At 36.8% G+C, this 26,746-nt stretch overlaps 1 protein-coding gene across 3 annotated transcripts in view; it reads left to right on the forward strand.

Annotated features, from left to right (window-relative positions):
- The window catches only part of ppp1r16b (protein phosphatase 1 regulatory subunit 16B), an 88,374-nt gene extending 62,910 nt beyond the window's left edge, over nt 1-25,464 (forward strand). For 2 of the 3 annotated variants that reach the window (XM_023353384.1, XM_023353386.1), the window contains exons 4-11: nt 4,398-4,543; nt 7,162-7,265; nt 14,511-14,635; nt 21,321-21,449; nt 21,537-21,612; nt 21,808-21,937; nt 22,056-22,191; nt 23,116-25,464. In XM_023353384.1, coding sequence (XP_023209152.1) covers nt 4,398-4,543; nt 7,162-7,265; nt 14,511-14,635; nt 21,321-21,449; nt 21,537-21,612; nt 21,808-21,937; nt 22,056-22,191; nt 23,116-23,592 — 1,323 coding nt within the window. In that variant the 3' untranslated portion in view covers nt 23,593-25,464. The remainder of the gene's footprint in view (nt 1-4,397; nt 4,544-7,161; nt 7,266-14,510; nt 14,636-21,320; nt 21,450-21,536; nt 21,613-21,807; nt 21,938-22,055; nt 22,192-23,115) is intronic. The other variant, XM_005805264.2, reaches the window with a different exon arrangement.
- The last annotated feature ends 1,282 nt before the right edge of the window (nt 25,465-26,746 follow it).

Raw genomic sequence — 26,746 nt, forward strand, 5'->3', positions numbered from 1 at the left:
TCAGCACTATGGAACATTTAAAAAAGTGGAACATTTAAAAAATTTTCCACTTTTTAAATCAAAAGGAAAATCTGAGTAAACATGGAAATTTAATCCAGTAGCAGTTTTCTTTTGTCAGTTACTGCTCCTAAATTCACCTGCCTCATGGTGTCCTATATTTTAGCGACCCGGCTGTTATGCGGCTGTAATCTCTTGTATTTTGTTGCGTGTGTGTGTGTGTGACCCCGGTGTGGCTGTGTGTGCACGGTGACCCAGAACATCACTGTTGGAGCCATGTTTGAAAGCATTCATTTCTGCAATTTTAGTGCTGAAATACTTATGCGGACATGACAGACTCCACAGGCTCTAACGGATCATCCGCAGAGTTTAATCATGAAGTTTTCCCTCTGCGTTCCTGTGTGGTTTTGGTCTTTTCATCAGTAATTCTGCTCTGCATTACTTCAATGTTTGAGCAACCATAAGCTTTGCAGCATCATGTGCTTAAGTCTTGACTTACGACCCCTTTCATATACAACGGTAGAGCAAATTATTGCATGTCTCTAATGAATAGGAAATTATGGGTTTCATATTTATTTTACAGTTGAAAATATGAAAAGTATAACACGCACTTTCATATTTAAGTACACAACTGTTATCTTGAAGGCCACCTGGAGTTTGACATATATACTTTAAAAGGGGATCACAGTTTAGGCTGCTGAATATCAATGCACTTCAGACTTTTCAGACTTTATTTTCTTTAAACTTTTAAAATCTTCTACCCATATTCCATTTATTTTGCACTTTTGCAACACATTGTATTGGTGTGTAGCATAAAATCTCATAAAATAGGGCAAAATTTATGTTCATATTTAAATTGTTCTCATAGAGTATGAATCACAAAAGACACCATAAATCTGTGCCTTCATTCTTCAGAGAGGCACTTTTTCTTCCAGACAGACGAATAACATTGCAGGGTTGGCTCAAATTGCCCTTGAGTTCAGGTGTTCCTCTGGTGTTTCAGCTGCTTGTCAATGTTCAATTTAACAATCTAGCCTTCTTATGTCTTCTCTGCCAGCAGCCGAACCTTAGATTCCCATCACTCTTAGTGATTTGCACTCGCTTGTTAAGCTCTGGTAAAATTTAAAGCCCATTTAAGCTCATTTCAGTCTGAGCTGTAAGCTTTCTCACCTGGCCCTGTGCCTCTTAAAGCATCACTATTTCAGCTTTAGTGCAGTCTTTGTTGCCTTCAGCCATCTCGGCTGTGGCCTCAAACCAATTTTAGTCATTTAAAACTCCAAGTGTCAGCCTTGTTTCCTCGTCAGCCTGCTCCTTGCAGTCCTCTCTACCCACAGATGACACCCGTCGAGATTGCTGCTGCTGTTTTCCAGCCACACTGGGATAATCTGAGCTTTTGTTTGGACCACACTTCCATCCCTTTGTCAGTACTTTACATGAATTGCAGATTATTTCTTTCCCTTTTTCTTGCAAGTTTGTAGATTGAAGTCCTTTTTTTCTTCTTGTAGAAAAACTAAGCAATAATCCTAGCATTTAGCAAGCAGGTGGGCCGGTTTTTACGGGGTTTTTTTTTTTCAAAAAGAGATTAACCTAGATTTTTATCTGGCAAGTGGGTTGCTAATTTCTAGGTTGTTTTTGATAACATCTTTCATGCAAAAGCCATAGGCTGGACTTTGAGGGTGTTGAAATCATTAGGTTTTTTTCCTGCAGTTCTTGTTTAAAGTCTTGTTCTTCTCTTTTTGTGATGGTTTTCAGGTCGTATTATGTTTTAACATTGAGAATGTGTTGAGAATACTACAGGATCAGAGTATGATCATGTTTGCTTGTTATGAATTTATGAAATTGCCAGTTATACAGCATCAGACAACCACACGAAAATACTGAAATAAGGAAATGCGTGACTCATTCTCTTCTGCTTTGAACCTGGTTTTTCTTTCCGCTGTGAGCACAGGAAGCAGTCGACATATTTAAACCGCCAGTTCTGCTTCTGAATGCACACAGATGCGGTCTTCCTGCTCTTTTTTTTATTTTTATCATGCTGATCTCAGAATATTCAGTAAATAATGTCATTTAACTCTGAGTAAAAGTCTCGATTTCCATAGCTGAGAAAAGTTGAGTGACAAACCTCAGCATTTCAAAAAGACATGAAATTACAACATTTGCTGTAGAAGAATGATGAACTGTGTTTTTTTTTTCAGTTTTCCTGTTTTTTTTTTTTACATGAAGATAAAAAAAAAAAGCCAACAAGAAAAACCCTGCAGAGGAAACTGATTTCAGACATTTGTATCTATAATTTAGTTTTTTCAGTCTATAACCAGAGACCACAATGAGGGTAAGAATGTGGAGATCTTGTATGTAAAGTTTATGTTGAAATTTGCATTTTCAACACAGACTTCAAATGAAGCTGTGTCATGGTTCCTCTCAGACAGTTTAGCATCTGTCTAAACTGTCACATCAAAAGTCACATCAAAACAAGACTTTTCTTGTGATATGACTTTTTTGTAGTTTCATTGGTTAAAATAGAAACTCTTAAGTCGTTATTTACATCGACACCCGAGGAAATGTGTTGCTTAGAGGAAATATGTCAGTCGTGTGTCATGTCTCATTTCTCTCAGTTATTTCATTCCTTTGCTTGTGTTGAATGTATTTGCCACCCACCACATCTTGAAATAATAAATGTTTTGTGTGAGTAGCTTTGAATGAGCACAGCACCGTTTCTGCTGAGTGTTGTTTTAGGTGGACACAGTTTTATATGAGCATAGGACAGCAGAGATCACAAGTGCAGCAAAAGAGGTGATTTTTTTTTGTTTTAGAACAGAAGGAAATAGTCTGAGCCAAACATTCCTCTTGAATCTTTTACATCTGACTCATTATACAAGCTTGTTCTATGCATTCTCCCATTTGACATTCATGTGTCTATTTGTGTCTGCTTTTTAAAATATCTTTGTTCCTCTTTCGTGTTTTTTTATTTTCTACTGTGCTATCACTTCTCAGACATGACAAACCTCTGGAGATTGCACCACAGCTCATATTTTGTGTAAAAACCTTGTAGAAGGAAGCATCCACTCTCTGCACCAAAGAAGTTTTATGATGAGCGTGTAAAATGCTGCTGCTATTCATTCTAGGGGCTGCAGAACAATTGAGGGCCATTCACAGATATTAAATAGATTAATGATCTTATTAGTTTTAATGTCTGCTCCTTTCACCACCTGTCTTTAAGGGAAAAAACAAACTATTGCACTTCTTCATCTTGATAAAATTGTGAATTTATTCTTTAGTTTACACCCAGGGCGTAAATTCAAATTCAAGAATAGTTTATTAATCCAAAAGAGAAATTAAATGTTGTTGTAACTCATTAATGTAGATATTGTCTATCTCTTAAAAATCTTCACATTAGAAAATTCAATGTATTTTGTTGTGACTTTATGTGATAGAACAATACAAATTAAACAATACATAGGGTTATTCTTTGCTGTTTTATAGAGAAAATCTGAGACAGTCCTTTGTAGATCTACCTTTTGCTGCTACCTGCAACTCTCTAGAGATATGTCTGAGACACATGGGACAATCAGTCGGGTTGACTGAAGATGTTACGATGATGACGACAGAGACCTCTAGAAAGGTTTTTATTTTGAACCTTTGAGTGTTCATATCATGTCTGGCTCTGCCCTTCTCTGACACAGTAATCTCATCCTTCACTGCTGCTTTTTGCAGTCTCTTATTTTCTTGTTTTTCTATCTCAGTCTTTGCTCGGTGGCTTGACTGAGCCACACTCACATCAACTCGCTCCGATTTAGAAGAAAACAACAGTTTGTCTGACAGTTTTCATGGAAACATCTCCTCCCAGCCTCTCACTCCGCTTAACAAGGCTTCCTCCCCCTCCATGCCTTTGTCTGTTTCTCTGGATGGGTGTGAGTTCTGGGTGCTTTTCCAGTTTTGTCTGGGATCCAGGAAGCAGCCCACACAATGGCTGATGTGTAGGAATAGTGTCTCCAGCTTGGCTTAATGTGTTCTCAGTTTTCCACCCAGCAATATGCCGCTAAAGGTCTTGTGAAGAAATACTGTCTGACTGTTGTTTTAGTCAGTCTTCGTCTGTGCCACACAGATGTGAAAGTTTTTCTCTAAAAAACATCAGATAAGCACAGCAGTTTTCACATCAAATTAAGAGTGACTCAATAAAAAACAGCAGCTTCAAACATATTTTGTCCTTCCTGCTGTTCTTCAGTCTGTCAATATTGATATAAAATATCCAAGAGGGAATAATATGATGATAGATGTTGAAAAATAATGTAACTTTCCATTACCCTAAATTTTATACTGACATCCTAAATCCTTAAAGAACTGCTCTTGCATTCATCAGTTTTATGACAGGAATATTCATCCCTCGTTTTCCCCCCACACAGTGTTGTATAGACAACTATGAAGAGATGGTGAAGCTGCTGTTGGACCGTGGAGCAAACGTTAACGCTCAGGACAACGAACTCTGGACGCCGCTGCACGCTGCTGCGACCTGTGGCCACGCAGGACTTGTCAAAATACTCATCGCACAGTGAGTCATGTAGAAACCTCAGTTTAATGGATGTGTCTTATGTCAGAGGAAAAAAAAGCACGACTCCGCTGATGTCCAGAAATGTTTCCTCCAGATCCTTAAAGTTGGAATTTTATTGTTGTAGTTTAAATGAATTGTGTTGAAAAAGCTGAATAAGTGGAAATGCATTTAAGTTTGAACAGCTTACACAAACTCTCTGAAGACATGAAAACCTCAATCTGTGGTTGATCTAGATATGGTTGCAAACGTAAATTGTCATACAGAAGTCAATGTAGTGCTTAAGGCCTTAACTAGTAATTAGAGAAACCAGCCAGAGATCGAAATGGGCCACTTTTCCATTGATTGGCTGTGACTATTGTTTGGCAGATCAATAGCTGAAAAATATATTTTTCCAAATTCATTAAATGCATCAAAATAAAAAGTCCACAATTTTCAGTCCATAAACATAAACAAAATTATAAATTGTAATGAGCAGGGAAAAGCCTAATCACTGCATCTCAATCTTGTGAGTAATCAAGATGATCAGACATTAGAAAATTTCAAATGTTTGTATACAGCTAATAATTTTAAGAGTATATAAAGGAAAACAATTTGTTCAGTTAAAGGGTCTAAAAATAACTTTAATGTAGCTGGCACTTATGCATTTTTTTACATGAATAAAATGTTATCTACTCCAGATATTGAGTCTTTAATAATATGTAATATGAATATTACTTGAAATAAGTTAAAGCATCCACACCTTTAAACAAATATTATAAATGTTTAATAACTCCTTTGGTTGAAGATGCCAGCATTCTTAAAGGGTTAAAGAAAATCTTTTCTTTAAATGCATTGAGCTCAGCTGTTTTCATGCATGAGTGCCAGATATTTTCTGCTGAATGTGCAAAGTAGTTTAACTGGGCTATCTCTGCAGTTGGAGGGCTTCTCCAGCACAGCCTTCAAAGGGTACATATTGGAGAAGCCCCTCAACCACCACTAAAATACAGGAAAGGCGCCTGAGTTGAGCTCAAATACTGCAGAAAATCACACAAAAACTTTGCTTTTGGAATCTATGTAAGGATGAGCTACAATAGCAACAAGCAACTAAAATGCACACGACAGAGCAGCACCAAAATAAGGAGGTACACGATGATGAATACTTACTAGATATAGTGATAAAATAGTTTAGGTAGCTTAGGGATTTACACATCCGGTGTCTGCTCAGAATGCACAGTTATTGCATCAGTTATAATTGCTTTGAAATAAAAAAAATGTTGTAATAAGAATCAATCATCTTCTGATTCTAGCAATAAACTCTTAATTATTAAAACTCACTAACCTCCAAAACTGATCGTAGGAATTGGATTATTATTAATTTTTTGTATTGTTTTAATGTACAGTAGCTGTAAATAATTGCAGCATATAGCATAATGTTTGGCAGTTGAGCTACATTACTGTTTGATAATAGGTAAGTTTTGTTTTAGAACAGATTTTGTGAAGCTTTTTTTTTTATCTTTACTTTTATTGTGTTTGCAATAAATTCAATAACAACATTTTGGGTTAGTGTTACCCATTACTAGTTTTATATCTTCAAGTGGAAGAGAAAATTCAAAGAGATTTTTAATCAGTTTGAAGCTGAACTTGAAGAACCAATAATTGCTGTAAGGGAAGGCCGGGATTCACAAGGCCCGTGTAGAAAATATCAGCAAAATATCAGCACTGGTGCATTTTTAAGCTGGTTTGTTTTTAGGTTTATATGCAGCTGTGGATAACAAAAAAGCAATTTTTTGAAGCCTGAATTCATTTCCCTTGACTGCCTTGTAGGAAAAAGGACAATTTTCTGTCTACAAAAATTACACTGGCTTCACTATGGAGCGACAAAATGGATGGTAATGTATGTAGCAGTGGAGGAAAATGCAATCCCACTTTAATAACGTGATGGAAAATAGGATATAAAAAAAGACCAAAACAAATAGAAAACGGCAGAAATATGTGATTTCTTTAAAAAAAAAAAACAAAGGATACATTTGACATATATAATGATGAGTTCTGTCCTGTCCTTGGACATGATGTCATAGAAGAACAGTCACTGATTGACTTGCCGTCCATCTTTATTATGAAAGTGCTTTTAATAATCCAGTAGTGCTGACACAAGCTCCTGTCTTCGTCAGCTAAATTAACCATGAATGGTCGGGATAGTGTGACTCACATGTTGACATTTTTAATCAGGATTTAATGAGATGGCTTTTATTAGACTTTAATTACAGCTTAATGAAGATATAACATCAAGATATGCGCAGGCACAAAAGGCAACCTCAGAGAAATGAGAATAAACTAGTCACACCCACATTGTCTCTGTTTATGAAGACAGAAAGCTGTACTGAGCAAATATCTGTTTTATCATTTTATTTATATTATTGATGTTATTTAATAGCATTTTTGTCATCAAATTACTTCTTTTCTTACTTTTTAGGTCAGTGTGACGATGAGCTTTCAGCATTTTTTAACTCACCTATGGAGAACATTTATCACAGCTGAAGCTTTCATTAATATATTAAACATTTTTTAGTGTTTAATCCACACAGTATCTTTTGCAAATGAATATTATATATTTCTCATTTCCTGCTAATTTCCTACAGTGGTGCAGATCTTCTGGCAGTCAACTCAGACGGAAACATGCCCTATGACCTGTGTGAGGATGACCCGACACTGGACATCATAGAGACGGCCATGGCCAACAGAGGTAGGGTGTGAAAATGAAAAAAGATGGAGAATCTGAAGCAGAGACTCAGTTTTGAGTCTAGCTAGAATTAATGGTTTGAATAGACTGCACAGGATTATGTCATCGACTAAAATACCACAATTTTAATGTTTAAGATGATCTTACTAATTATTTTTTTACCAGCAGTAATTCATCAACTAATCTTCTTATTGCTGAAGTAGTATTAAATACTGAAATTATGCCTTCTATTTCTTTGGCTTGTGTAATTTCTACTCTAAGCAGTTTTAAGTTAAAAGAAAATAGAAAGACAAGGAAAGAAAATGACATTAAATTATGAAAAAGATTTTAAAAATTAAATACGTTTGCTGTAAAGCCATTCCAACAGAACGAAGGGATAAGCTTATAAATATTGGATAAAAAGTCTCTCATACCTTCACTGCAGATTTTTAAGTAAGTATAGTTATTTATCTTTGGGGAATAGGTTTAAAAACCTAGATATTTTACTAAATAACTTAAACCTTAGTACTAAGCAACTTCAAGTCATTTCATAAGTGGAATAATATACAGTCTTGTTATCCCTGAGACAATGGCTAGAAACAAATGAACTAATATCGAGTAATTTGCATAAACAGAAACAGAGAGATACAAAGAATAAAAGGATAATAAAAAAATATAGGCATTAAATCAAAAAAGGATAAAAATAATTTGTCTTTTCATAGTGGCTCTATTTAAAGCACTCGCAACGTTCATGTATCGATGTGAGTTGATTCATTTTAATATCCCTTGTGTGTAATTACCATATGCCTCCAATAGTGTGCCATGAAGAAAGTGTGTGTGCTTGTGTTTATCACAGAACTATAATCTGAAGGGAGCTGTTAATCCCCAAAGCTGTACTCTGCAGAAAACACCCAGTAGGAGATGTTGAAATAACCTTTAATGGTTTTAAATAAGTTTAAACATAACTGATGCAAATATTTTTCTGTATCTTTCAGAAGACTTCAAAACAGTACTCAAATGGAAAATGTTTAGACTGTTGATGTTATCTCCAGCATCTCCCTTTTTTTAATTATATTTTGAAATTAAATTACTTCCTTTACTGTTATGAAAGAAAGGGGTTTTAAATAACCTTTTAACCTCTGGGTCTGACTATGAATTTTTTTATATATATTATATATATTTATTTATGTATATACTGTATATATAATATATATATATATATACAGTACAGACCAAAAGTTTGGACACACCTTTTAATTCAATGAGTTTCCTTTATTTTCATGACTATTGACATTGTAGATTCACACTGAAGGCATCAAAACTATGAATAACACATGTGGAAATATGCACTAAACAAAAAAGTGTAAAACAACTGAAAATACCCCTTATATTCTAGTTTCTTCAAAGTAGCAACCTTTTGCTGTGATTACTGCTTTGCACACACTCTGCATTTTCTTGATGAGCTTCAAGAGGTAGTCACCTGAAATGGTTTTCACTTCATAGGTGTGCCCTGTCAGGTTAATAAGTGGGATTTCTTGCCTTATAAATACTCATGAAAATAAAGAAAACGGACGCATTCATCATTTCTTGCAGCTTGAAGTAGTTTTTGCACTCCTGCTCTGGGCTCCACAGGTACAGATTGCAGAAAAGATCAGCAGCAGAGCTGAGACCACACTCCGCTTTTAAGAGTCTCGCTCAGATTTAGGACCGGCTCTCTGGGTAAACTCCTAATATATTCACACCTCGCGCGTTCTGTCTCTCTCGATGGGATGCAGATTAGGAGGCTGTATATTCATGCTGCGGCACAGTAAACAGCTGCAGCTGGCGCAGTTTGTCTGTGATATTAGTGAGAGAGAGCTCAAGGAGAGCAGTGCTGACAAAACAGACTGCAGATCAGCAAAAATGAAGGAGGGGGGCGTGTGATGTGTTTCAAATATGTGCTTTGGCGAGATACAGCTTTATTTGGCTTGGAGTAAAATCCACATAAGGGCTTGTCAATGTTTAGTTTGTTTTTCTTGGGTAAATAGTGACATTTACAGACTGTCATGTGTGACTACAGCTTGTAAAGAAAGAAATTCTTGTTGGCAGCAATTTTGCATTTAAGAAGACTAGATACATGTTCTTTGGCTGCTGAAATATAATCTGCTGCAAGAGCAGATTAGCATTTTGTAGATATATTAGCAATTTGGCTGAGTTTAGTAAGTTTAATGAGCAAAAATAAGCCCATTGGGTTGCTTGCTGGACTTGATCAGAACGAGGAGCATCTGCTGGAGGAACGGAGATTGCAGGAAGCTCCTGCCACCCACCAGGAAATAGTTGGCCTTTAAAGTCCATTAAACACAGAATTCTTTTTTCAATACTTGCAAATATGGAGTTTGTATAAACAGGATATGGCGTTGTGTCGTATTTACTGCAGAAACAGGGTGTGAGGGGAAAAGTGTTTCCTCTTCCAAAGAGGATCTCTGAAGGTCTTTGTCTTTCCCCACAAACTGACTTGAATATATTTGGATATTTGACCTTTACAAGCATTGTTGTGACAGAGGAATCTTAGTGCTTGAAGGGTAATACATTCTGAGATTGTCTATCATGATTTCTTATTCTTCTGTTGCTGAATTACAGTTGAAACTAGATATTTACATAAACTACATCTAAAGACACATGACCTTTTTCTTACCAACATTAAATCAGATTAAGCATTTTTTGTTTTACCTTAGCTAGGATTATCAAAATTATATTAATTCCCACAATGCCAAAATGCCTGATGGTTAATAAATGAAGCAGGTTGTCAGAAATGCAGGAGCACCACAGGGGACTGTACTCTCATCATTCCTTTTCACTCTGTATATGTCAGACTTCCAGTACAAAAAAGATTCCTGTGATCTGTAGAAATACTCAGATGACTCTGCATTCATCAGGTCTGCCAGAAATTATCAAGAAGCTGAGTACAGAGAGTTGGTGGAGCGCTCTGTGGCATGGTGTGGGAACAATCATCTTATTTTAAATGTGAACAAAACAAAGGAAATAACTGTAGATTTCAGGAACATGAGTATGTCGAGCTCCATTTCCACCATGGAAAGTTGGTGGAGGAGTATAAATACTTTGGTGTTCACTTGGAGACCGGACCGAAGTGGAAATGCAACAAGTTGTCTATTAGAGATAGAGCAGACTTTACTTCTTGGGTAAGCTTAGATCCTTCCATGTTTGCAGCAAGATGCTGCATGTCTTTTATAAGTCTGTTGTGGAGCTGCTATTATCTGTTAGAGCAACAGCAGTAGAACCAGGGACTTAAAAAGGCTCAGCAGCTTGGTAAAGAAGGCTGGTTCTGTTCTGGGGACGACTGAGAAACCTTTGGAGGTGATGATGTAAAGAAAGAATATCCTTTATTAATGACTTTGGTGCAATATTGTAGATACTGTGTTTCTTTTCTGGAAATTTGTCCTATTCCTCCAGACAGAACTGGTGTGAATGAGCTTTACTGAGTGTTTTGTTGCCATCCTTGCAGCAAAATGCTCACACATTATAATGTTCTTGGGTTGTAAGGCTCTCCCTCTTTTCTCCAAATGTGATGATGGTTATTATGGCTAAACACTTCAATTTTACTTTCATCAAGCCAGTGAACAAGTAGCCAAACTTTTAAGGTCCTTCTCCCTAGGTGCATTTTAATACTATAATCTGGCTTTCACACTGTACTTGCATAAAGGACATATGTATTGCAGCAATTAAGAAATTTAAATCAACTCAGACTCACACATAGTGATTAGAACTATAAGAAATATGGCAGGAATCACATCTCTTAAGCTGACTGCTAAAATCTGAATGGTAAAATGCTCTGGAAAGAGGTGAAAAGGACCATCTTAGTTGACACCTCAAAGTGATTAAAAGCTCAATGTTTCATGTGCTTCTACACTGAAATTTAAATAAAATCAATGAAGGCAACTAAGGACATAAACTTTGAGACTGAATGTCAGTTAGTGTACTGGGTAAAAAGCAAGCTACCTTGAACTTCTTTATACTGTATACTGCCTCCAGGGAGTGAGATTTTCATGTAATCCTCAAGCTTTTTAAAGGTTTTTCAGTTTTACTTTGAACCTCAGCTCCTTTTTTTGCTCATTTTTTTTTTGCTTACACCGGCTTCTTGTATGTGATATACAGTCATACTAAAAAGAGATGTCATCTCTCTGTCAGTTCTGTGTAAATTATTTGATCTTCTCTAGATTTTGATCTTATTAAAATTCAAAACCAAATGTGCAGAACTGCACATCCCAGATTTCACCATAACATAATTTAAAATTTTGTGGAAAAACCCCTGGATACATACAAAACAAGTAGAGTGTACTTTCTTTTTTACCATGGCTGCACATGTGTAGGTCTGTGGGAAGTTGTTTAGCTTGTCTGCATGCTTGTAAAGGATACAAAGGTGCCCTTCAGCATCCAAGTAAATGAATCACTGGACTGCTTGGTGGTAAACATCACTGTGTGGAGGCAAGAGGGTGCAAGGAGCATTATAAATCTTCTTCATATTCCCTCAGATAATTAAAGGTCAGAAAAACTCTGTTATGATAAGCTCTGTCTTGCAAACAAGAGCAGGGTTAATAGCTTTGGTTTTCTGTTAACCGTATAAATGGGGCACATGATGCCACCTTGTGTTGGCTGGAGTCTGGTTTGGAGCCAGTGATGGAAGCACAAACAAACTGGGGGTCTGAAGAGGGTGAACACACTCGAAAATGAGCTTCTCGGTGTACAAAAGGATCAGTGGAGCTGCAGAATGCAGATAGCGGTACAGTAGGTGAGAAGAATGATTATTATACTGATCAAAGGGAGTCCAGCTCTGCTAATTGCTCTTGTAATGTTCTCTGCACAGCAGTGGGGAATAAGACTTCTATCTCCAGAGACACTGCAGGGACAGGCACACACACAGCCTGTCCCCAACACACAGAGCCCTTAATATGCAGCATCGACTGATCCGACTCTGCCTTGATCCTCCCCCTGTAGAGAAGAGATGATCTGCAATGAGTCGCAGTGATAATGAGGTGATCTCTACCTGTATGTGAAGAAGACATAGTCCAGTTGACAAGCCACAACACAAACAACTTGAGTGTTTTGATTCTTCCTTAATTAAATTTTATCTGGCCTTAACAAGTCGCATTTTTCTGTAAAGATGTGTCTCTTGTGTTTGAGACACAATATGGGCTGACAATAGTTATTGGATCTCTTACGGGGTTTTCCACCAAAGTGCTTGACCACATAACTATCCACCCATCCACTGTCTATATCGTTTGTCCTTGCGTGGTTGCAGGTTGTGCCTATCTCCAACAGTTATTGGGCGAGAGGCATTCAGGATAGGTCACCAGTCCATTACAGGGCAACACAGAGTCACAACCATGCACACACATACTGATCCCTAAGTGTGTTAATTTAGAGAGATCAGTTGCTCTAATAGTCATGTTTGTGGACTGTGGGAGGAAGCCAGAGTACAAGGACAGAACCCATGCATGCACATGAAGAACATGCAAACTCTATGCAAAACAATCCCAGGCCAAGATGAAAACCCAGGACCTTCTGGCTGCAAGGCAGCAGTGCTATCACATCATATTTTTCAAGTGTTGTGAGTCTCAGCAGTAGTTTTTCCCTCCTGATACTGGTGGCAATGCATCCTTAATATTATGTTAAAGTTTTGGACTGCTTGCACATATACATACAGTATATACATCATATTTAATATACTGTCACACTGTATTCTTATCTTACCATGTAAGGTTGTGTTACTTTTATACTTTTACTAAGCTCAAAGATATGGATCACATTCAGTCAAATCAAATCTATGTAATGTGTGCAAGATTTAAAGTTGGCGGTCATTTTGCATAGTCCACTTTTATCTCAGTGAAGGATTTAACATTTACATTGTGCTACAGCACAAGGATAGAGAGAGTTACTTATTGTCTGACACCTTTTATTTTTTTGTCAAAATTTATTGATTGCCTCACCATCTGGTGTATAAGAACCCTGCTGAATTAATTAGAAAACGGTCGGAAAGCTGACAGTTGGAGACAGTTAAAGCACTCAGCATGATGAGGTGAGCGAATCTTCATCAGTGCCAAGAGAGTATTGGTATATCGGTATATAAGTTTAGGTGATTCCACTGTGATATTTGTGCATCATTTAGGTAAACTGCAAAGAAGTGTGAAATATATATTGTATCTTCAACAAGATAATTAACCAAAATATTGTAATTTTGCAATAAAAAGCCTAGTTGTATATAACTGTAGTCGGATTTAGAGTGTAGAGTTTTTGTTTATTGTTTACTGTAGATGTAGTGAAATCTATTAGACCAAAATCAAAGGCAAAATGCAAATATTTGCTCCCATCACAAAGTTGTATTTACAACAATCTCATTCCATGAGGAGCAAAGAAACAGATTTTTTTATAAGCCGCTGTGTTTTCATTATTCGTCCTTGAATTAGAAATAGTTTCCTCTTTTATTACATGAGTGAAAAGATTTCTCTTATCTTCAAGCTGTTGCTCATAAAGGCCAAATCCCTCAACAGGTATGCATAATTTGTGATATTACTAAAGAGAAAGACTTCAATTCAAGTACAAGTGAAAACATAAAAGAAGAAAAATGTGAGGGAACATGAAACCAACAAAAAGCACTGATTTATATGCTTCTCTCGTAGAGACTCTGATTGTAAATTCAGTCAAGCTTTCATCACAATCTCTCACTGAGTCTTATGTGGATTCCTGCTGCAGCCAAGAGTGTGAAATAAACTAGAGGTTTATCTTTAAATACCTTTGGTAGGAAGGTGGATCCTCAGATGAGTGGATGGGCTTCTGCAAGTCCGTGTCATGGGAAAGGTCATAGAGCTGAGACCCTGACAGTAAACTATGCATGGTCAGGTGACACCTGTTGGCTTCTGCTTTTTATTTCTGGAGCAAGTGCCACTTTTATAGGTTTGTTCTCCATACACCTCCATAAAGAACTTTTTTTTTTTTTTTAGCTTTTTTTCATATTATCCTCTCTTTGTAAACAGTTTGCTCATTTATTCCATTCAAATATTAAAGACAAGTGAAATTTGATATTTCTTTTTCTTAGAGCTGTTGTATCATCCCTGCAGCACATTAAAAAGTAGAGCGTGTTGCTGTCTCTTTATATCAGTTTCATTTAGTCTGGAGCAATTTAAAAACATGTTGCTGCCAATTATAGATGCTGTGCTTGGAGGGTAACGTTTTCCTGGTCTTTATTAAGCATGCTTCTGTTTGCAATTTGCACAGGCATCACTCAGGAGATGATCAATGAGACACGGGCTTCCACAGAGAGGAAGATGATGGGAGACATCCAGGAGATGATGAGAGTAGGAGATGAGGTCAACCAACAGGACTCTCAGGGAGCCACGCTGGTAAGAAGTTGCTCACAGGCATAACTAGTTGGCAGTGAGGGTTTGTCTTACTTTGGGATAATTTGAAATAGATCTTTCCATGTTAAAATGTAAATCAGTGAAAAAAAAAAAGTTAAGTAAATATTTACTGTATAAAAACTAACGATGAGAGTACTGAAACCTATGTATTCAGTGCAACTCTTCAGCAAACTACTCCTCAGTACTACTAATAACAAGGTATTACAAACCTCATACATGGAGAGTATGCAAAACCTGGTTCTAGTGCTGTGAGGTGCAGCTCTGGATTTATTAGTTTACCAGTATTCTCACCCACACCACTGAGATATGAAACATGACCTAAAGAACAAGATCTTAGAAGCAAACATTCCTCCATTGAGGGCCTGGGATCAGCCTTCAAGAAAACCTCAAAAGGTTGGTGCAGAGACACGGCTTCGTCATATCAACGTTGTTGAAGAATCTGATCAGGATGCGTTTAGGACACACTCCTATGGCGGTTTGGTTATCTAGAGACTGGACTTGATTTTGCTACATCCATTACCTAATTATTTAATTTTGATTAATTACATAGATTATAACACGTTACATATTTTAACACAATTAATAACAGCATTTTTACATACAAAAGTTCCAGCTGCAACCTAGGAATCCCCACATTTTTGGTACACCCATAAATCTGATACACAAGTGACATCTGCAAACAGCAAATTTCAATTAAAATGTGATTAATTGCAATTAATCCCATTTTAAGCTGTTGGCGTGAATAAAAACTTCTATCAAGTTCCTCTGCTAATTGAAAACTATGCAGTAACAAAGTACACCAATACTTCTGCTTTCATCAAACGCAGGAGGGTTAGTAGCAGCTGGTTCCCTTCTATCACTTATATTGAACCACAGTCATCAATGCAATATCAATATGTTCAATGTTTCAATTGAAAAGTGCTACTTAGATGTAATACTTTAAAAGTATTTAAAGTATAAAGTAAATGCATGCACAGTTTGTATGTTGACATGTAAGATAACTTTTGCTCCCTCTGGTGCTTACATTCGATTGGTTCTGAACAAATTTATGTTGATGGAAAAGAAGAGTGAGATGGGATAATAGCAACTGATATCATCATCTCAATATTCATCAATATTTTCCATAAATATGTTTCCTAATATTGTGCAGCTACACTTCTGTTGAAGCAGACATTTTGTCCTAAGCTTTTGTTCAGACTATTGTTTTTTTTACATTTACTTTGTACTTTAATGTTTTTGCTGTTAGATCAGTTAATTTGTGTGAAACCAAATATGCTGTTACATATCCTAGTTCCCTAACACTGATAGTCCAATAAGCAAACAAACTAACTGGAAAAAGACTGTCTGAAGTACAACCAAAACAGATCTGGAAATCTGTCGTTTTGAAGAAAATGTGAGTCATTTGGTTGCCAACGCAAACTGAGTTCTCCACACTGGTCTTCAACAGAGAGACGATTAAAGAAATATGTATAAATATTCAGTGAATTTCCTCATTACACCTTAACCTTTTCAAGATTATATTCTCAACAGCATCGTCTCAGGAGGCTGTAAAACCTTCCGAGCTAATCAGGCATTAGAGGCTCATTAAAACCTTCTTAAGGCGAATCAGCTGAGATTTAAAATCCTCTACACATACGCTGATTATCTAGTGGTGAACATCAGCAATGTAAAGAAGCCTGACGCAATAATTGGTGCATTAAAAAGCTATGCATGTCAATAATCAATGTAAGACCATTTCAATACAGCATAAAACAAATTAATGTTAATGTATTATAAAACTAGCCATTTTTCACACATTCTTGTTATGTGGATTAACAACTTACAGACTCTTTGGAACAGAGTTTGACAGTACTTGTTCAGCTAGCTCAGCCATTTATAGAAGGGGTGCACTTGCAGAAAGACTGAGAAAGCTTTATTCACTCATTAAATCAGTTTTTCAGTATTCAGAAGTGCACTGAATTAACTACTTCCCCAACATAGCAGATCAGTGCAGTTAAGCACTGAAAAGGGCGTGCAAAGAATCATCTACATTTAATTTCCTAAGAGGGATGTAATGTCAGGGACCTAAATAAAGTCTTCATTACGTATCAGGGATTTAGCTACGATGTGGAAACATGGTGACTGATCACTGGGTGGAAATAGCAAAGTAAGGTAGTATCCCAAAATAACCTTGGTAAGCTTTTTATACTTACTACAGATTATCTATTGGACTTCCTCATCCCTTTGCCTCGCATCCTGTTAATCTTTTTTGAGCATGATGAAGCAAAATGGAGCATACCTTATTAAAATCACTGGCAGGAAAGACAGGGAAAAAATGGGAACTGGTTACGATGGTATGTAACTGTAATATTTTGCTTTTCAGTGATATGCATTTTGTGTTGATTTTATTTAAGCAGTAGTGATGTTCATGTCTTGTGGTCTGACATGGCTAAAACAAGGATGAACTTCCACAAAGACATGGATGTTCCAGTGTGGTGCAGAGGACTGACTGGTCCACCCAGAGTCCTAATCTCAACTTAACAGAGGACCTTTTGGATGAATTAGAGCAGAGACTGCAAGCCATACCTTCTCATCCAACATCAGTGTCTGACTTCACAAATGCTCAGAAAATTGTCCAAAAATGTATATTCCTATATAGACAATAAAAACCTTTTGAAAAGCTAAGCTAGAATAGCTGCAAAGGAACATTTGGTGGCAACCTGGGGGTGACATTTCTGTTTTGTATGGAGTCCACCATATGAGCTGTATAAATCTGAATCTTGTTTTCTTTGGGCAGAAAACTACTGTGTTTTACAATCCAAAGGATGCTGGAAAAAGCTTGCACTTGTAAGATCTTTTGATACTAATTAGAGCACTTTCATATCCACCCATGCCAGCATAACAAACATGTTATCTTGTTTATTATTAGAGTTGAGGCAATTCCACAGTCTTGGCAACTCCTTAAACAGCTTGAGATATTTGTCTTGCAGGTCAAAAGGGACCCATTACCATATTTACCTGTAGAAAAAATACGCTAAACTATCTTTTTCCGACTTGAAATTTTATGACTTTTCCTAAATTGACCCTGTCATTAGAAAAAGTGATTCTTTGTTTTTGTTTATATTTCCATGTGGGCTGTACAACACTAGGGTACAAGGATTGTCTTATGGGTCATTTCTGACCCACGAATTATAAAAGCATTTAAACACCAGAAAAAGAGTTCAAAGGCCACACACAAACTTTCTTTAATACATATACACACACGCACACACCTGCACCCCACCCACACACATGCACACGCCCCCATATACACATATCAAAGAAACTGGATTGATGTACAAATTTAACTTGCATTTGACCTGTACCTGCCCTCTCAACCTGCAGCTAACCCTTCACATCAAGCTCCCAAACACAACAGAAAACAATCTCAGATATAATAATAAAAACAAATTAGGTATAGAGAATTTGAAGGTATGCTGAATCTGAGTACTCCTAGTTGGTTCCTTGCTGACTCCATGAGTAGACATTTCACTGCCCAACAGGTGCTACGTTGTATATTTGCACATACTGTCCTACATGGGACCTTGAGCATAAGAAGTTGAACAAATTCTTGTGCTGAAGATGTTCAACGTAGGAGCATCTTCATATGGTGAAGAACATCTTCATGCTATGAAGATTTTCTTGAACATCTTGTGTTGAACATTTTGTGTTCAATGTGGGAACTTATGTTCAACATAGGGTAGGGAGGATAGGATGATCTTCATCTTATGTTGAAGATGTTCAACATAAGAACATCTTATAAGTTCAACACCTTATGTTGAACAGAAGATGTTCATCTTGTATTGAGGATGCTCAGCATAAGAACACCTTCATGAGATGAACATCATCTCGTGAAGATTTTCTGTACCTGCACTCTCGATCTGCAACTAACAGATGTTTAATACCTTATGTTGTGCAGAAGATGTTGATCTTGTGTTGAAAATCTCATATAACTATGAGACACAACATAAGAGCTGATGTTAAATTGTTCACAAAATCAAGCTACATTTTTTTGTTGTGTTACAAGAGGTATTTTTATAATTCAATTCCTAAAAAAATATAAAGGAAGGAACCATTGACAAAAAAGTTCCAAATTGTTGATTTTTTGTTCCCTTCCAGTATAAATAATTCAGAAGTAATTACTTCACATTTATATAATTACAATAATGAAACCTTTACTGTGTAGAAGAAAACTGCTGCAACACTTGACTTGTGGTAAAAAAAAAAAAGAGTGCAATACTGTTTATTGTCTTTTTGTATTGTATAACAAAAATAAATGATAAAAAAAGAATTAAATTGAGTTGAATTGATAAATAACAGATTGTTTCATCATCCAAGATAGATTTTGGATTTAAAATTCAATTAATTTGCTTTATTTTGGGGCTTTTGTTAGGGCGGCTCATTTTTGACCAATAGGACAAGAGGAGTAAACAGAATGTTAGGATCGCACGAGGGTGAAAGACTTTTCAGTTCTCCTTGTGGAGCCACAAAGACTTTATTAAATTATTTTATGTAACTATTAATGATCATTGAGACCCGCTAACTGGCTTTCATGTGCAGAATCACTCTGCACTCATTAAATTTGTGAATAAATGATGCTAAGTGTAAAATAGAGAACCATGAATGTACTTCCACTTCTATAAATAATTTTCTGACTACGAATCAAAATTACAGGGTTAGATCACTACTTTACAAACATGAATCAAGGTAACCTTTAATTTTTGGGTGAAGAAATTGCTGCTATACACCCAGCAGAAATTATGAATTGTGGATATTCCGCAAGTTTTTACTTTTTTATGCAAGAAGTAAAATTAAGCAGAAGAAAAGAAAATTGCAAAGACTTAGATTTTTCAAAGCACATTTTAAAATATTAACTTCTCTTTTCCTCTAAAAGCATAATTTAGATCAGTTATTTATGACAAGTTAATTCACAATAAAGATTGTCTGAATGCACTTTAAAAGACAAGTTCAACTCAAATCAATCCAAATAACTGCAGAACAAATGAGTCATTTAATCAGATCACATTACATTTTATGCAATAAATCCAAATTTCATTGTATTACAATCAAACTTAGTTGCCCTTTAATTGTAAAGCGAACCAAAGGAAGCCCAACTAATTTCTTTGAGCATTTCACTTTGTAATCCATCAACCTGAACAAGCATGTGGTGACAGTGGAGAGGAACCACCTCCTTTAAACAGGAAGAATCCTAGTGAATGAGATGAGAATAATGACTACCACGCATAACCAAAGCTAATCTGCTCCTCTCTTGTGAGCCTGAAATCTCTGTTTCCTGTATAGTTCATAACAGACCGCCTGTGTTTTTTCTTTCTGATTATAATAAACTCTCTATAAACCTCCTTCTTGAAACAGAATGTCTCAGTCACTCGCTGCATCAGCCAATAATCCTAAAAGCAGACAGAGATCAACTCTCCATGAACTGGATGACCCCAAAACATTCCTCACATGCTTCTGTTTGCCCTTTTCAACTACATGGTATTTCTCAATATGACCCTTTGGGTTTTTTTTTTCCTTTTCTTGGTACCAGGTGCTGTTTTTGGTTTTTAGGATAACTTCAGTCCAGGTTTGAAATGAGCTAAGCCTGAGTTGATACTCGGAACAAAAATACAATAAAAAGTCCAAAGAACTTGCTTTTAAATTTTCCATTTTACATGCACGTTGGCATGGAGTGACTAAATTACATTGTGTGTTCTTGATATTGTGTCTTGTTACAGGTTTAGTATATCCATGTACAGAGATTGCAAATCCAAAAGCATGATCTATAAGGTAAAATTAGACGTTTCCCCTCTGGTGTATAGAAAAGGGCTCTAAAGTGCAGCTGTGTTTATCCTTTGAAGGTGTCAAGTACTTTTATCCGCAAGTCTGTATGCTTTAATTGTATTATCTTAAATAAACAAAATTCAGTTTCCTTAAAAACCCAAACTGTTTAGTTTAATATTCTTCCATGTTTTTTTTTGTATTATGAAATGAATAAACAGATTTGTGTCAGCCGCTTGGCGCATCAAAGAAAATATGCTTGTTATTTGTATTAAAAGCACTGGAAACCTTCTGAAGGTTATATGCCAACTTCCTATTGTTCTCTTCTTTATAGCCATGACTTTCAACCCTTTGATTTTTGAACAAGTTTTACATGTTCATGTGAATAAACTTTGGATATTAACTGAAGCAAACAACAGACTTACTGTATCTATTTTCAGCTGAAATTTAATCTTCACATAGTTTCTGAACATTTTTGCATGCCTATGAAATGTTTTTTAATGTCTGATGAGAAGAGTTTTGAATTCAATGGCCTGACTTAAAACTCTGTTCTGCTCTTTTTGTGATCCCTGACAGCAACCAGCAAAACAGGAAACATAACAACCACAGATATGCTCGTAACAATAACTGATTTAATTTTTGTTGCTTTACTCAACACTGATTGTAGAGCCTTTTGATATATTTTTTAGATTGAAAATGGACCACCCAAATTTACAAACCAGTAATTTTTGTACTTTGTTACAAAGATTAGTTTGCAAAAATCTTTGTGCATGGAATCTTAAGCCACAGTGTATAAACACTAGAGCAAATCTGCTGCATATCCAAGTCACTTGACAGAAATTTCACAGTCGTCCATAATCCGTCTTTGCAGCTCCACATTGCAGCAGCAAACGGCTACGTTCAGGCTGCAGAGCTGCTGCTGCTGGAGGCGGGGGCTCGAGTGGACCTGAGGGACTCTGATGGATGGCAGCCTCTTCATGCGGCAGCGTGCTGGGGTCAGGTAAAGCAAACACAGCAAGAAGCATGAAGAAGATGAGCATTCACATTGAGCCCTTGGTGACATTTACTCCTGTGGTGGTTGTTTCAGATGCACGTGGCAGAGCTGCTGGTGTCACAAGGAGCAAGTCTCAGTGCTAAGACCTTCCTAGAGGAGACACCCATCGGTATGTTAAAGAAGACAAATCATCCCTGCAGGGACTTCCTTACGCTTAAGATAAAGGATTTAGTCACATTATGAACTGGTTTAAAAGTTTTAAGGAAAGCTAACCCTTTTACTTGTTGTTTGTTGCCTTAATCTTAATTAATCTCATGTCCCTACCCAAGCTGACATACAGTGTGCGTCATCTTTGTTACTTAAGATCTATGTGAGGATGAGGAGTTCAGAGCCATCCTGCTGGACCTGAAACACAAGCATGACACCATCATGAAGTCTCAGCTCAAACACAAGACCTCACTGTGCAGGAGAACTTCCAGCGCAGGCAGTCGTGGGTGAGTACTGCCCTCTGCTGGTTCTAAATCTGCTACTGCATGGTTTGAGTTTGATTTAGATGGAAGATAAGCATAACTTTCTGTTTTTTATTTATTGTAACTTCGTCTGTGTTTACAGAAAAGTGGTGCGGCGAGCTAGTTTGTCAGACAGACACAACTTGTGTCGCAAGGAGTATGAAACTGAGGCCATCGTGTGGAGGGGAGGAAGAGAGGAGGAGGAGAAGGAGAAAGAGTCTGATCAGGACAATAATCAGGTGGGAAGTTGTTCCACTAAGAAGCTAATTATTGTGGTATATTTTTCCCTCATGTTAAAATTAGTATTTTTAAAATGCCAAGAAGGATAACCATCTGTCATAAATGTCAGTTTGACTGTTGGGATGTCAAGATATTAAGACTTCCTCTAGCAGCCACACAGGAGGAAACCCACAAAGGAAAAACAAAACATTATAAAAATACTCAGTCATGAGCTGAAGGGTAATTTTCTGCAAGATGCTCAAAAAAGTTATGTTAATAAACATGAACCAGGGTCACTTAAAATATATGTATTTTAAGTCTCTTTTTAAAACATTTTATGAATAGCTGCATTTTCTACAAAATAAGTACATTGTATAAATAAATACATAATAAAATTAATTTCTAGTATTTTTACTTGACTTCCTCTGGACAAGATCAAGTGCATAATTGTGTCTGAAGAATAATTGTTGATTTTTGAAACATGAAAATCTGAAAAATGTGATGGGCATTTGTGTTCATCCCCCTTTATTCTGATACAGCTAAATACAATCCAGTGCAACCATTCAGAAGTAACCTAATTAGGAAATGAAGTTCATCTGTGTTTGATTTAGAGATTTTGATATGGAGAGGAGGTTGACTTTTATCAGGTCAGCAACCATAGGGTCATAGAGTCAGAGCTACAAAGGAATTAGATTAAAGCAAGTCCAGACCAAAATAGCATTTTTTTTAGATTTTTGTTTGTACAAAATGTTGAAAACCATATATCTTTCTTTCCACCTCATCATTATGTTTTACTTTGTGTTGGTCTATCAGGCAAAGTCCTGATAAAATACACTAGAGTTTATGGCTGCAACGTAATGAAATATGAAAAAGTTCAAGGGGTTTGAATAGGCTAAATGGCACTAAGCTACAGAGGAATCATAGTAACCTTTATCGACATTCAGCAGGTGAAGCCTGTCGTAGCTGTGGAGCCGCCAGACAAGCCCAAGACACCCACCATCCTCAAAGATGGCAGTGGCAAACAGAATGGCCTCATCACAACCACGACGTCCATGCCACTTCAACCGCCCTCCAACGGCAGCACACCGACGCCCAGTAAGGTCGCAGTTGTCACTTCCCAGCCTTCGCAGGAGGACATTGCGCCGAGGGAGCGCGCTCAGACGTTGTCAGAGTTAAAGAAGCAGAGGGCAGCAGCCAAACTGTTGAATCACCCTTTGTTCAACGGCCACCTTGGCAACGGCTCAACAGACTCCTTCTCTGATGCCAAATTTTACTCTGAGGACCCTCGAATGCCACTGGTCTCTTCCAACGGCAACGCAGTTTACTACACGCCAGCCAGCGGCGATCCTCCCCTCCTCAAATTCAAACAGCCCTTGGATGAGGAGCAGCCGAAGGCGCGGACCTGCTGCTGCGTGTCATAGCTTCTTGATCATATAACTGTTGACAAAACAGAAAAAGTACAGAGGAAATGAGGAGAGGAAGAAAGAAAACAAAGAGTAATTCTGTTTTTGACATCCTGTTCTCTGTCCACTTTAAACTTGGTCCAGAAAAGTCACACTTCCATTCTGTGCAAGTTCTCTTGCTCAAAGCAGGAAAAGAGCAGAATCGAGTTGTTCAAAGGTACAGGAGAAACTGGTTCAATGGGCCTGAGTACATTGGTAGATTCACCGAGATTGGGCATTTTTGGAAATCATGTGAAAAATCTTGATGCAGTGGAGTCGAGAAATTCCCCAACATGATGCATGTTCTGCCCTCAAACTGAGCTGGAAACAGCCCCTTTTTGTTGTATTTTTTCAGCAAACTGATTGCTATCAGGTCAATAAACATTTTCATGCAGGACAAATTCACAGTTCAGCTGCATCACTCTAGTTTTTGTCATTTCTGAATGTGCAGGAACACCATGCTGGAGGGTTAAAGGAAGATTGTTGAGGAACAGCAAAACGTAGCATGACGTCTTTAAGTCTCCTTTGCATTTAAACTGTCAAAGGGAATAAATACCAGAAAACAGTGTTAACTAATGGAAAAAGTGTACTTCACAGTGGATAACAAACGTAAATCACCTGCACTGTTTAAAAATGTCAGAATAACATGTTGGCTACATTTCACCATCCTCTTATAAGACCCCTTAACTGACAGATCATGCTGTGTATTTTCTATAATCCACTTTGTGCTCACCCCCATAGATAATTTAAGCAAACTTGGTTGCTGTACATTTCCTTATTTATGAGATTAATGTGTAAAAAACATTATGACTCTTTAAAGTTGAGTGTATTTATTATTTGGATATGTGGAGAGTGTGAATGCAGTATGAGATGAGCACCTTTTGACATGGAAAGAAAAAAAATCAATCAGATGATGAAGAGACATAAGTTAATGTCCGACGTCTGTACATGTTGTTAAGTACAAACTTGTCTTGTTAGGGTGGGGTTCTGTTTGTGTCTCAACGAATAACAGTGTTATTTGTTTTTATCTTCTTTTTCCTGGTAGCCATTGTGTGGCTCCTCTGTCTGCCACTTACTGTATTTTTATTATTAGATTGTTGTGAATTACTGTAAGAGTTTTCAAAAGCCAATGCTGTCATTAGAACTTCCTATAATGGCTCAAATTCAAAATACCGACTTTCTAGTTAAAATAAGACATGCAAGTAAAGGAATAGTGCAACATTTTTGGAAATACAGTCCTTGCCCTTCTCCACATAACATGCATGTATCCATCTGTCAGATGGTACATGAATATATGCTACCACTTGAAGACCAAACAGTGGGTTTTTTAATTGCCAGAAATAATGCCAAATTTCCTTTATGTAATTTATTTGTATATGGTTCAATAACTGTCAACATGATGGCAATGTCACAGATGCTTGTCATTTCTCCTCTTTTCCATTTTCACCTTTATAACCTTCATTGTTTTGTACTTTACTTTTCAGATACAAAATAAAGCAGATATCTATCATTTTTGTCCCTCGCCTTCCTGCCAGCGGGTAGGACGTTCCAAAAAATTAAACTGGTGAAATATACATTTATCTATAATGTTTTATGAAAATAAAAAGTATTTTTCAGTTTATTTTTATAATTCATAAAAAAAATACTAAAAAGAAACATAAACTAATATGTATTTGAGTATATGGGTTTGAAAAAGTTGCCAACACAACAATACTATCACCGCTACCACAGTAACTTTACATTAGTTAGGGGTTAACATTGCTAGACATGGCCAAACTCCATCCATCCATCCATTTTCTGTTCACCCTGGTCCCTAATGGGGTCGGGAGGGTTGCTGGTGCCTATCTCCAGCTTCGTTCCAGGTGAGAGGCAGGGTCACCCTGGACAGGTCGCCAGTCTGTCGCAGGGCAATACAGAGACATACAGGACAAACAACCATGCACACACACTCACACCTAGGGAGAATTTAGAGAGACCAATTAACCTGATAGTCATGTTTTTGGACTGTGGGAGGAAGCCGGACCCACTGCAGATTCACAATAAACTTAAAAATAGTATCACCCTTCTTATTTACTTCTCAGAATCTGTATTTCCAAACATGCTGAACTAATACCTTTTGATTTCCTACAGCCTCCCTGTTTCGATTGTGCCAAAGACTCTTTGATGAGTTGAAAACAAAATGCATTAGAGTTTGGAGAGTTAAGGATTTGCTTGTCTTTCATGGCCACCTGGTTTTTAGTAAGTTTATCCATGATGCTCTTTTGTTTTCACATTATAATTACCTGTACAGTGTTCTATAAGTGTACAGAGGAGTGCATAAAAATGTTTGTGTCAGTGTTCCGGGATCTGTTTTCATAGTTTGCCTTTACATGTCTGTGTTGTTGCTGTTGGGGAACTGATACAGTCACCTGTCTTAATAAACAATGTCTGCACATTCATGGTTGGAATGCAGAAAACATTCTAGCTCCCTTTTTAAGTCATCTAGTAATTATAATTCTGTTGCATGCACCTAGTTGGCCCTCAATCCTGAGATTGATTTCTTTGCATTATCTAAAACGTTAAATTCTTTTAGGTCTGTTGTTTTTTTTAAAAAACAAAAAGAAAACTGAGTCAGTCTGAATCATTTCTCTGATTCAACAAAGCTTCTTTTTTTAAAAAGAAAAAAAATTGGATTTTTATAAAAGTATTTTTTTAATTTTGTTTTTAGCGACTGTAGATTTAATATTATTGCCTAAAATGTCACCTGAAGTACAATGACACTTGAGCTTCTCCAAACTGTTAAACTAAGTACACGTATTATTTTTCTTAAAAAAAACTCAGTCTGAGTTTTGACTTTATAAAGTGTTATTATAAGAAGAAAGGGGTCAGAATCTGTTAAACTGCCCATGAATTAATGCTTGTTCTTTCCTGCAATCCCTGTTGTCTTTAAGGATGAAATGATGAACAAAAACTACTGATTTGTAATTACTGGAGTATATTGATGGCTGTATTAACATATTTTGAATAAATTGTATATTTTGAGAATTTTAAATGGTGTCTGAAATGGTAAAAAAACAAATATTGTCAATTAGGGTTTCTTCTAGCGTTAGGTTAAAATCCATCCATCCATCCATTGTCTTACTTGGAGTCGGGA

This window comes from Xiphophorus maculatus, chromosome 20 (genome assembly GCF_002775205.1).
Source record: "Xiphophorus maculatus strain JP 163 A chromosome 20, X_maculatus-5.0-male, whole genome shotgun sequence".
In the NCBI taxonomy this organism is placed as follows: domain Eukaryota; kingdom Metazoa; phylum Chordata; class Actinopteri; order Cyprinodontiformes; family Poeciliidae; genus Xiphophorus; species Xiphophorus maculatus.